Source organism: Lepisosteus oculatus, chromosome 27 (assembly GCF_040954835.1).
Source record: "Lepisosteus oculatus isolate fLepOcu1 chromosome 27, fLepOcu1.hap2, whole genome shotgun sequence".
NCBI classification, from domain to species: Eukaryota; Metazoa; Chordata; class Actinopteri; order Semionotiformes; family Lepisosteidae; genus Lepisosteus; species Lepisosteus oculatus.
In genome coordinates, this window is record NC_090722.1 from 8,311,942 (window position 1) to 8,324,614 (window position 12,673).

Genomic DNA, 12,673 nt, shown 5'->3' on the forward strand with positions numbered 1-12,673 from the left:
GCCAAAGGAAACATTTATAAGTGCAGCAAAATCTTGCCAATTTACCTGCTATGCAAAAGAACTGACATTATAAATGTAATTATGCTGTATGTTTCACTGTTCAGGCACTAAGTGCTGGAACGTTTGTAGGTATTGGGTATGTTCCCTGCATAAACGTGCTTTGTATCTCTTTAGTGTGCTGAACTAGTTTTGTAAAAAAGGTAAAAACCGTCAAATAATAGAATGTTTTCTTTTTTCCAGTCACGAGAAAGGACAAGAAACAGAGGAAGTTGTTCAGCTGCAGGAAGGTATGTGGGTTATGGTCTTGATATTGAAGTTTAAGTTAGTGATGCTGTTCCATTACCTGGACAGGTTTTGAACTGTTGTGCCACTGTCACGCATAGCAGATGTATAATATATGTATAAGCATATTGAGGTTAAAGTCCAAGTGCATGGTTCAGCAGGTTTGTACTATGCTCAGCATCAAAGGAAACTGCATCAAAGTAACAAAGGTTATTGACATGAAGGTGTTGATTGTTTTGTAGCTCATGCACTGAAATTGTGTTGAACAGACATGACATAAGTAATTTTTTTGTGCTAATTTGCAGTTATCAGGGTTGATAAACAGGGGTTTACAAAAAGTAATAGTGTTTAGAAGTATAGAAGTAATAGTGTTTACTTCTGCATTGCATGCTTAGCACCTGATTGCAGACGGTTCTTTCATGATACTTGGTCCAATTTCTCTTATGGAGCCTGGAAAAGTGTGTGCTTGTTCATTGGTCTCTAAGCCCTAGATGCCACGTGATCCCAGCTCATTCTACGAATGTTCAGTGGTGTTCAAATGTGCTGAGTCCACAGCACATTCTCTGTCTTACATATACATGAGGATGATAGAATGAGTCTTGCGGGGAGATTTCGTTTTTTCTGACGGCATCCTGTGGTGCACAAAAAGGGAAAAAAGTTCATTTGGGAAAGAGCAAAATAGCAGTAGTCGATGGAAATAACTCACAATTGGCACCAGCACATTTCGAAGTCCTAAGTTGCAAATAAAATTTTTGTACACCCTCCGGCTGAAACGTTCGGTTCCTCCAGTCTATATTTTCTTTTGGATATCCTGATTGTTTTTTATTCCTGTTCATTCTGTGTGGGACTTAAAGGACTCTCTCTCCCCTCAACATCAAAGAGGATCGTCCAGGACAGAGTCGTCAGGGTGGTAGGGAACTGAGTGCACTCAGGGGGACTTTACTTTCATTTGGGTTGAAAACATTGAATTCATAATTGGTTGCTTCATTTTATTTTATTTTGTTGTCGTTCATTTACTTATCAAGATCTTGACCCTAAATTTGAATTGTATTCTGTTTTTATTGTATTCTTTTTTTTGTTGAATGTGTCTGTTGGAATCTCTTGTACCTGTCTATGTAAATGGAACTTTGATTGTAAACTGTTGAAACACCTCAATGTGATTTAATGCCCTTTGAAGTGAACTGTGTTTTGATGTACACGGCCAAAGCTGCCTGTATGTAACGGGTGTTGATCCGACCTACACAGGTGAACCAGAATGTACCAGAATTTAATCATCGGCCTGCAGTTGAAACACAAAAAGATGAATATGCCTTCCTTTCCAGGAAAATACTTGTCTAACTGACCATTTAACGAAATTTGCAGCCACGGTACCAACAAAGGATCAGAAGGCAAAAACCATTGCCAAAGCACTGTGGGGAAAACTTGATTGTCCCTTGTGGGTTCCGTAGCCGTTTGCTCAGCGACCAAGGGAAAGACTTCGAATCGCATACTGTCAAAGAATTGTGTTCTCTCATTAGAGCTGAGAACGTGAGAACACCACCGTATCATCCACATGGAAACCCTGTAAAGTGGTTCAATAGCACACTTTTAAGCATGCTTGTGACACTAGATGAGGACAAGTATCTTTGGAAAGACTTTAAGCCTTAGAGGGAAACTCAAGTTGGCTGATGAATGAGAACGCATCATACAAAGAGTTGCAGATGGCAACTCCAAGCAACTTCCATAGCCATTTGCTTAGTGACCAAGGGAGAGACTTTGAATCACATACCATCAAAGAATTGTGTTCTCTCATTAGAGCTGAGAACGTGAGAACACCACCGTATCATCCACATGGAAACCCTGTAAAGTGGTTCAACAGCACACTTTTAAGCATGCTTGTGATACTAGATGAGAGGGACAAGTATCTTTGGAAAGACTTTTAAGCCTTAAGCCTTAGAGGGAAACTCAAGTTGGCTGATGGATGAGAATGCATCAAACAAAGTTGCAGATGGCAACTCCAAGCAACTTCCATAGCCATTTGCTTAGTGACCAAGGGAAGGACTTTGGTTCACATACCGTCAAAGAAATGTGTTCTCTCATTAGAGCTGAGAACGTGAGAACACCACCGTATCATCCACATGGAAACCCTGTAAAGTGGTTCAACAGCACACTTTTTAGCATGCTTGTGACACTAGATGAGAAGGACAAGTATCTTTGGAAAGACTTTTAAGCCTTTAATACAAGCATATAACTACACAAGAAATGACGCAACAGGTTAGACTTCTTACGAATCGATGTTACTCATTGACCTGGTCTTTGGAATTGGTCCTTGCGATGAATTGCACATATCACATTCTGATTACATGATGAACCTTCACAGTCGCCTCCAGGAGAGCTATGCGTTGGCAGTGGATTGTTCAAGGAAGATGGCAGGAAAGAAAAAAATCAGATTTGAAGGATAAGTCAGAGCAGCTGAACTGGTTGAAGGAGACTGAGTTCTCGTGAGAAATGTAAACCTTAGAGGAAAACACAAGTTGGCTGATAGATGAGAACGCACCATACAAAGAGTTGTAAGGCGGGTAGCAGATAGCCCTATCTATGTGATAGAGCCTGAGAGATTGATGGACCTCGGTGTACTCTCTATTGAGATCTATTGCTTCCATATGGATTCCTTCCTGAAAAGGAGGTTGAGCAGCAACCTGAGACAAAGGAGAGTAAAGACACAAAGCAGCACACAAGCCAACAAATGGAAGTGCAAACACTTAGTGACAAGATGATGTATACTACCTAGATAATTAGAGAAATAGAGCAAAATGGCAATAGTCAATAGAAATTAAGTGCTCAGAATTGATACCAGCAAATTAAGTGTTCATTCTGTGTGGGACTTCAAGGACTCTCTCTCCCCTCAACATCAAAGAGGATCGTCCAGGACAGAGTCGTCAGGGTGTTAGGGAACTGAGTGCACTCAGGGGGACTTTACTTTCATTTGGGTTGGAAACATTGAATTCATAATTGGTTGCCTCATTTTATTTTTTCATTTCTTTATCGAGATCTTGACCCTAAATTTGAATTGTATTCTGTTTTTATTGTATTATTTTTTTGGTTGAAATGTCTGTTGAAGTTGCTTGTATCTCTGTGTATATGTATAGAACTTTGATTGTAAACTATTGAAACATCTCAATGTGATTTAATGCCCTTTGAATTCACCTGTGGAACCAGAGAACAAAAGTTTATTTTCCTAAAATATAATATATAATGCTTTTTGTAAAATTGGATATTTCCCTGATCAGGGCAGGCTATCTGGACCAGGTTAAAAAATGAACAGTGGAGAGCAAGATGTGATATTTTTAAATAAAACAGTTGCATGGTTTAGATGACATAAGAGCCAGACTTCATGGTGCCTATCCTTTAAAAGCAAGTTGACAGAAAAAAAGCCTTATATACCCGATATCATGTGGTAAACATTTCAAATAAGTAGCTTTTTGTAAGTGTTCTTTTTGTCACTTACATCCTGATGGGAGTTTTAGTCTTAATGTTTTCATTCTCAAGTTGTGATCTATGTTGGCCTTTAAGTTAAGGCTGCTCTCTAAGTTCAAAGATTCCAGCTGCAGGTACTTCTGTTCCACTAAGCTCTGGAAAGTAGTGTTTCTCCACTGGCTTTGAAAGACATTAGTAAGGCAGCCTCCTCTGTGTAGTGAACCTACTGTGCAAGCCAAACTTTTACGTTATGAAAGGGGTGTTTGGTAGTTATACCATAGACAGTTGTAGCAGCATGTGTAATGCATAATGCTATATTTTATCTCTCTCTCTCACTGGAGGTCGCAGTCCCTCAGGATGTGTAGTTTTTTTTTAATTACCATCAATTCAAGACCTGGGAAATGCTCTTAAATTGATTCAGTTAAGATGTAATTCGTGGAACTGGGCAGTAGCATTGTACGTCACCACGTATTAGCTATAGTATATGTCACAGATGTTGAAGCACCAGTGCCTAATGTTTCTTTTTGTGAGTTTCAAAATGTCAGCTAGCGCAAGAATGGATATCTTGGCTGGGTTTTAGCCCTTGAGGAAAAGTTGAGTATTTTACCCATGTTACGCCTCTTTTCTCAGGGGACGGCACTGGAGGGGAGGAGCAGGCAGCAGTGGCCATAGCCAGTGTCCAGCAGGCTACAGCGTTCGCAGACCACAACATCCAGTACCAGTTCCGAACAGAGAACAGCGGAGGACAGGTAACCATCTCTTCTGGTGGATGCTGTCTACCACTATAATGAAGAGTAAATCCTTGAATGTCATGCAGGCATTCAGGAAACTTTAAATACCTTTACTAATATAGCATATCACAGGATTTTATGAATTTTTATGTTTAATTGTATCACATTTTGAAACATGAAATGTAGTGATTAATTAGTATGCTTTAAAATTTCTATATGTACAAAATGATTTTTAGTACAGACTCCCTCAATGGCTATAATGCTGCCCCTTATGCCTTAAGAATACATCTTGCCATCGAATACTAATGCGGTAACATTTAGTTTCAGAACAACACAATGGGGTTGCATATGCATATATGATTACAGAAAAACAAAAAAGCATGACAAGGGTGTCACAAACTGCATCCCGGCTGTTCTTACACAAATCATCGGAGATTGTTAATAAAAACTCCACTTCCAATTCAAAGCACATTGAATTAGAGCAAGCCTCGTTTTTGTGAAGTAGTTTTCGTTAAATATCATCAAATACAATCTACTTACAACTTCCATCCTCTCATCTTACGTGGTCAGCGCTGGAAAATGAGACTGATCGGAAAAAATTTTTTTTTTCTGAAAAATTTGACAAGGACGCCCACAAGAGCTAGTTAGTGAGCCTATATAGTAATCTTAATTGTTTTATTTACTGTTTTTATGCTTTATTCAAAATCTTGAATTACCTTAAGATGTTAGCAAGGTTTTTTATGAGGGTTTTTTACTTATTTACTTTTCGCGAATTTTGCATTACTCAAAATCCCTAGCACCTGTATAAGCTGCGAGTTGACTGTAACATTTGTGTGTATTAGAGCTGTCCCTGTCCCCAACCCACATCTGAATGATGTGTAACCAAACATGTGGTACAAATAATTCAATTTCCTTTCCTTTTGGGTTTTTCCCAAATGTCATTGTTCCATGGTGCAGGTTTCATGAGAGTTTTTTAAATAGACCATCTAAACCTTATTCACCCTCTATAATGTGAGAACTAGCAAAAGGTACTTGAACTGCCTTCATTTGTCAATCGTCCTATCACAAACCTATCTGTCTTAACATTTTATTTATCATGTTCTTATGTGGTTTAGTTTGTATAGCATACTTCAAGAACAAGATTCAGCTTTAAAAAAATTGTGTATCATTCAGCTCTTTTTTGAAGACATAAGCCAGAGCACAGGATGTTCTTCAGTATAGGCCAGTGTCTTTTCCTAGAAGTTGTCTTCTTGGTATGCCTGCTCTGAAAGTCTTTTATAATGTTTGTTGAAGTTAGTGGAGCTGTTTTGTTTTTTAGTTGGTGTGGGGGAGGAACTTGAGTGCAACAGCTCATCCACATGTTTCTAGTAAACACATCTGGCTCTGGGTCATGTGATTAAGTCCTGGTTTGTGATTGGCTGCAATGGGGTGTCACATGCTAGTCAGGAGAGAGTCACATGGATGTCTTTTTTTAGGAACTGTGGGATGGGGATTATTGCCAAGTTAAGCAATAGCAGTTTTGAACTAATTGTTAAGGAAAGTTCTTTTTGGTCATATTCTTTCAAGCCCTATCAAGTCCTTTGGGCATATGGCTTGGACTGGTTTAGTATCATTTTAGTCATCTACACAGAAGGTAATTTGATTCTTCTGTTAAAATCAGGTGTTTCTTTGTAGTAGGACTGCATCATGTTGAGTATGTGATTGTAATTATTTAATAATACAGTTCTGATTCTGGTCTTTACCTCAGAATAGTACTGTACCTTTTCCTGTCAGACTAATATTATAGGCTGTTTGTTGCTGTAAAATATTTTCCTGCAGGTTGTAGAAATATGCTGTTTTGGTTCTGTTCCTTTATCTTAAAGAGGATTGCCTAGATTTGACATTATTATTTTGATGCACACAAAATGGTGTAATAAACCTGCACCCTTTTAATGTAAAGGGGTTTCTGTTGAGGCTTGCGGTTTAACGCCTGTTAATTTACCAAAATGTACGATTTTTAATATGAGTTGTTCACTTTTTAAAACTAATGTGAAGATGTAAGAATGTAAGGCTTGGAAATGGAAATATGCAAAACAGAATTAGATTTAACAACCTATTTTTATTACAGATGTCACAAAACATATTGAAAGCCTACAAAGGCTCATTTTTCATTATGACCATTATTCAGGGCAGGTTTTGTTTTTTAACCATTTATTAGAAAGTATTATATATATATATTATAGTGAATTATATTGCTGTTGTATGTTAATGGTTCCAAACTGGTTTGCCACGTGATAAAATTAAAAGATGATTTCAAATTATGAAACAAAGACAAAATAATATACAGTAATATCTGCTGAGAGGGCGTGTGAGAGGTGATGTGTCTATGTCCAAGTGATGGTTTGTGATCAGAGCTTATTTGTGTGTCTGCCTTGCTGTAGGTGACATACAGGGTTGTCCAGGTGACAGATGAGCAGCTGGATGGACAGACAGATGCCACGGGGGCAGTCAGTGTGGTCTCCACTGCAGCTTTCACAGGTGGTCAGCAGGCAGTCGCACAAGTGAGTTGTCCTGGTTTTCATGTTACATAAGCACATTTATTCCACCCAAGACCATGGTGCTGTGATCTGCCAAGGGACTGTCATGCTTATAGAGTGTGCTAGTCTTCGTACAGAGCCATTGCAGTCTCAGCTGATTCTAAAACTGTAGTTAGTTTATAGGTCTGTTTCTCTTTATAATGGGAAATATGCAATGGGGCATCCTTAACAGTATTAAATAATATTGATGTACCAAACAAATTACTATGATGGTAATAAAATAAGAGTGAAGGAGGCCTCTCAATTAGCCCAGCATTGTTTTTGTATATGTACATTTTTCGTAGCAAGATGGTACAAGGACAAGAAGAGAGGCACCTCTACAAAAATAAAGAATTCAAGACCAATGAAGAGTCATAAATAAACTTGTCAAGGAGAAGGAAATGGGGTAGTTAAAAAGTCCTGTTAGTGTTATTAATGTTGTTTCTTTCGGTTTTAATGATGGCAGTGCATCATATTTGAGTCCAAATAAAACACCGGGTTTGTAAAAAAAAGTCTTGGTTGTTTATCCGATGCATGCGTTCCTGCGTTATGACTTGAAGAGTGTTGTCGAGTCGCCAGCGAGCTTGGAAACGACGCCTTGCCTCTCTCCCCCCAGGCGGTGATCCAGAACCCCTTTAGCAATGGCGGCAGCCCGGCTACAGACACGGTCAGCGGAGAGACGCGCTTCGCCTACTTCCCCGCCTCCACGGTGGGCGACGGCACAGCCACGGCGGTTTCGGTGCAGGCCACAGACCCCACGCTGGCTCAGGCTGGAGGCAAGCGTTTGACATGAAACAGCTCCTTCTCCCTCTGCGGGCTGCACCTCATGCCTTTCATGTTTGTGGTCAAAAGGACATTAAACTCTCAATTTACTCTTTCAATATAGAAATCAGAAACGGCAGTCATTAAGTCAGTTAAGCCATCAGCCAGTTCACTGTTCGGGCTTGTATCATCCAAATAGTTTTTCCGTAAGGCAAAGAGGCTACAAATTTATCTCTATTTTTTTTTTTTAGTTCTAAGCTGTTGCGCAAAGAGAACTGCATCATACATTTCTGCCAAAATCTAATATATGTTGGCTAGATTAATATTAAGTAATATGTTATGTTATTGCCCTCCCTTGCTGCCATTGGGCTTATGAAGACAGATGAGGTTATGATGGAGTCTTATCCCTGTTCGCTTAGCTGGAGATGTTGCCAGTTCTAGCCTAGATAATGACCGTGCTGCTTTAGCCCATTCTAAGCAATATGCAATTAAAAACAAAACTATCCTTTCTGGATTCATTGCTGTAGAACCTAATGTTCTGGAAGTTCTGTTTTGTTTTTTTTTTCTTCCTCTAGGAGTTGTAGAACCTCAAGGGTTTCTCCTCTTTCCATCTGTTCTCAGGTCAGTTCTATGTCATGATGACTCCTCCAGATGTCCTTCAATCTGGCACTCCCAGAACCATCGCCCCCAGGACGCATCCATACTCAACGTAAGTCCGTTTTCAAGGCCTCTTTAAAGGCCAAAGTAGGGTTTCCCTATAAATCCCTGTAAGTGTGTTGCTGCAACTGCTTAAGTAGGAAGACTTTCATGTTTTTCCTCACTGCTCACTTCCTGAGATGCTGTTTGATGGGCTTTACAAATCGGTTGAGATCCCTCACAAGCTACCATCTTGTATATTTTGCCTGTTGACTGCCTGTCTAGCATCATATGTAGCTGCACACGTAGATGGTTACAGCTCTGTCTTGAACCACAACAACTGCGAGTGCTGCCAACACATCAGGGTCTGAAGAAAGGATTTTCCTTAGCAGTTGTGCCTGCCATCTGATAGTCTGCAGGTCTGTGCAAGTTAACGTCTGGAAATTTGAAAAGGCTTTTTTAGAAATGTATAACGTTTTGAGCAAGGATATGAATGTTTAAGCAGTTGTAGCAACACCTGGAGATGCAGAATGCTGTAGATTTAGGAACCCCCCTGCTCACTCTTCCATATGTCATCTGGGTGCTTCAAAATGTGAAGGTTTTTTTTTCCCCAAAATACACATTTTAAAGTATTGAAAGTGTTTTTGGGAAAGGGCTCTGAAGAAGCACAACCTCACACATATTAAACTGAAGGAATTGGTATACAGGAATTGAGTAGTTTCCAGCCTGCCCTATCCTCTGAAGATTCATACAAATTACTGTAGCATGAGGGAGTAGTGTAACCCTATGCTAGATCTCTAGAGCAGGAGGATTGTTTCTTTCATCATTCTTATCATTATATTGATCCCTTAGTATATTTGCAGCCTCATTCTTACGTTAAATGTTCCAGTTTCAATTAAGAATACATCGTAGACGTGATTCTCAGTTTATGTGCTATGTAGACATAGCGGAGCTTTATCAAAAAGTATGTTTTTAAAAAGTAAAATGTGTATCTTTGCCTCCCATTCCTTTTTGAAGCAGCCAAACTGAAATCCTATAAATCTGTAAAGTTGGTACTCAAGTGAAATTTCTCCAAATTGTAACACTGCTTTGGTTTCAGAAGTCTCAAAAGTGCTTTACTAAACACAAGATCCTGTATTGTTCTATAAATTGTAACACTAATTCTTTACTCTATATTCGATGTCTTGTTTCCAAAAGGAAGTATATACTATGTATGCATAGAAATGCAGATGCTATTTCATTTTATCCTTGCATATATTTCACAGGTTTTGATCCAAGGGAAGATACTGTGGTCATTTGGTTGAAATCCAGAATCTTTTGGTAACAAGGCAGTAATTTAGAGAACTGGGCAGTTTGTCAAGAGCGCTCTTCCAATCACATACTAATGTGAACAGCCAAAGAAGGACATCCCAAATACCTGAATTTCTCCCTACCTTTAGTAGCATGGAATGATTTAAGCATCTTAAAATGTTTAGTTATTACATCTGAGTGAAGTCAGTTTGATTTTCTTCAAGCATATGATGGGCTGCAAGCATTTAAATTAAAGTTTCTCCTGGAGCAGTGAGCAACAAGCTCACAGCCCTTGATAACAAACATGGGCGACTTCAAAGGTTTAAAATCTTTCAAAGATTTGAACTGTGGGGGAAGAAATCTGAAGCTTTGTGGGAACTCTGTCAAAACCTCTGTATTCGCTGTTTAATAAGTCACCTGCTATATGATGTCTATAGCTTAACTCGCCAATAATAGTTCTGAAGTTGTCTAGAATGATATTGAAGGAGGCTTCTCCTTTGTTGACTTCACTTGCAAGTAAAGAAGGATCTTCTTGATGCAGAGGCAAAGGCTTTGCGAATGGTAGCCCTTCAGGTATTTGGCACTGTTCTGGCACACAGGGATTTCTGATTGTCTAGGCCTCAACGGTGATATTTCCTGTTTAACAATTGCTTTGGAATCTGTAATGTTTACCTGCCATCCCCAGAGACACTGCTGAAAACGAGATGCTGCATCATGACAATTTATCCTGGTGAGAAAAACTTTCAAATCCATACAAAAACCCAACTATGTGTTTCTAGAAATGAGTGGAGGATTCAGTGTCCCTTACTTGAAGTAATGTTGTAGTAGCCCAGTTTCACCCTTTGATTAAACTGCATTGGGCTGGATATATCAAGGACTTTGTGAACAACTGCAGTTTGTTTTTCTGGACAAAAGATAATGTTGGATTCACGAACCTGAAGGTTTTTGTGACATGTCTTTTCTTTAAAGGCGAAAAAGACCTTGATATATCTTGCCTATTGCTGAAAAGCCAGGTGGAGGCCCTCAAATGTTTTAAATATTCTAATGCAAATGTTTCCTTGTAACTGCTGTAGATTGGGGCATTTTTGCTGTATAGTTGTACATACCTTAAAATGTATTTTTCTTTTTAACATTTTTGGACCTTGCTGTTTTTTTTGTTAGCCAAATTTTTATACAAGCGATCCAAGTGCAGTGTTCTTCTTTAGAAGCTGGCTTTTAAGTGTTAAATTTAGAAGCCCAGGTGTTCTTATTTCCTCCTTCTGTCCTGTAACTGCACTGTGTTCTGCAATGAAGTGCATAAACAGTTTATAGGTCTGTCAAATATATCCGTATAATATAAATACCACAGACTGGTCTTGTTGAATCTGCAGATTTTAAACTTAGTTTTCATATGGTTTTTCATTATCTAGTTTCATTGATATCACTTGTTTTTGTGAGAAAATAATACATCAAATCAAAATACTTGTATGTCTTTTATAAGCCTCCCACTAAAGTAGAGCTCACGCTTCACTTACACACTTAGTGCATAATGATGTCGGCTTTTTAAAACTAAAATCATGCCAAATGAAGCTTTATTGTATTGCTGTCCAAGTAATATTAATCTTAAGGGTACATTAAAAGTAAAGGGTAAACTGTTTTTAAATGCATTTCAGAAAATGTCAGCATTGTTCATGGCTGTATTTCATAGCTGAGTAGGAGTTTTGCTGGGACCCACCATTGGAAATCATTGCTTTATAGAACTCAAAATACTTGGCTTTAATTTGATTGTTCTGCTTCCTTTGGAAAATGAGGAAAACTGCCAACATGGCTAAGTGTAGTATCTGTGTCCAACCATGGAGTTTGTATGGTGGATATTGTCTGTTAACTGTTCTAAGGGAAGGGGGTGTTATAAAATTCTGCCTATGGCAAACGTTCATAAACTTTTTTTTTTAGTTTAGATCTCATGGGGACCACAAATATTGTATTGACGTTTTCTCTTATTTTTGAGAAGCCAAGTAACTAAGGAGACGGTCTTTTTCAGCTTGCAGCATCTGGTTTTCAATGAGTCCTGCTGGTTTTGAGTTTTCAGAAGGAAACACCATAATCCTTCATAAAGTGAATAACAAAATATACAAGTGCATAGAGATATACCATTATGTCCAAAAGTATTGGGTCTGCTTAATGAAATATTTTTGATTTACATCATTCCATTAATTCATTTTATCATATAAGAACATACTTGGTATTCAACCCAATTTCAGGTGCCCATAAGTATTAAACGCAAAATCCTGAAGCCATAAGTTGGACTAGTTTTTCTATGTGTAAATGTGGATTTTGCTTTTTTGCTTTGTACTTGGTGTCTGCACATTATTTTTTGCCGAGTTCTGTTTTGAAATGTCATTGACGATCACCCGCTTAAAGGCAGAGCCATGTCGGGCTGCTTACCCTCATTCTTTACAAAGCGGAGTGCTTTTTTATACAACCTGTGGTTTTCTTGTCTTTTTGATAAGATAGCAAGGTGTTTTCAGTGTGCACTGCCAGTGACAACTCGTGCTGGGAGGCCTATGCTGCGTTAAACTTCCAAATTTTCCTCCCTTTGAACACGTATTAAAACCTTCAGATATCACTTGACATGGAAAATAACCTGTTAAAAACTTTAGCTTTAGTTTCAGTCTGGCTTACACATTTATGTGAAAACAGAAGTTAATCTGGATAACGTCTTCTCAAATGCTCATAAACTACAACCCTGATCAGCCTTTTCCTTACCCTCACATGAATACAGATGAACTGTTTCTCGTGTTCACAGATTTTTATAATTCCCTATTTGCTTAAAGAAACGGATGGAGCACACTTGCTTTGATCCAAACATCACTCTTTCTAGATTGAGTTTTTTCACTCTGTGATTGTAGAACCAGGGTTCTCCAACTGGAGGCATCTGCAGGTACTCCAGCTGGAGGTGCTGTTACCTCAATGATGGCATGT

At 38.7% G+C, this 12,673-nt stretch overlaps 1 protein-coding gene across 2 annotated transcripts in view; it reads left to right on the top strand.

Moving 5' to 3' along the window:
* The window catches only part of LOC102688687 (upstream stimulatory factor 2), a 29,162-nt gene that overhangs the window by 7,124 nt on the left and 9,365 nt on the right, over positions 1–12,673 (top strand). Inside the window, exons 2-7 of one of the 2 annotated variants that reach the window (XM_015336544.2) lie at positions 241–287; positions 4,369–4,487; positions 6,890–7,009; positions 7,641–7,800; positions 8,408–8,495; positions 10,398–10,442. In XM_015336544.2, coding sequence (XP_015192030.1) covers positions 241–287; positions 4,369–4,487; positions 6,890–7,009; positions 7,641–7,800; positions 8,408–8,495; positions 10,398–10,442 — 579 coding nt within the window. The remainder of the gene's footprint in view (positions 1–240; positions 288–4,368; positions 4,488–6,889; positions 7,010–7,640; positions 7,801–8,407; positions 8,496–10,397; positions 10,443–12,673) is intronic. The other variant, XM_015336545.2, reaches the window with a different exon arrangement.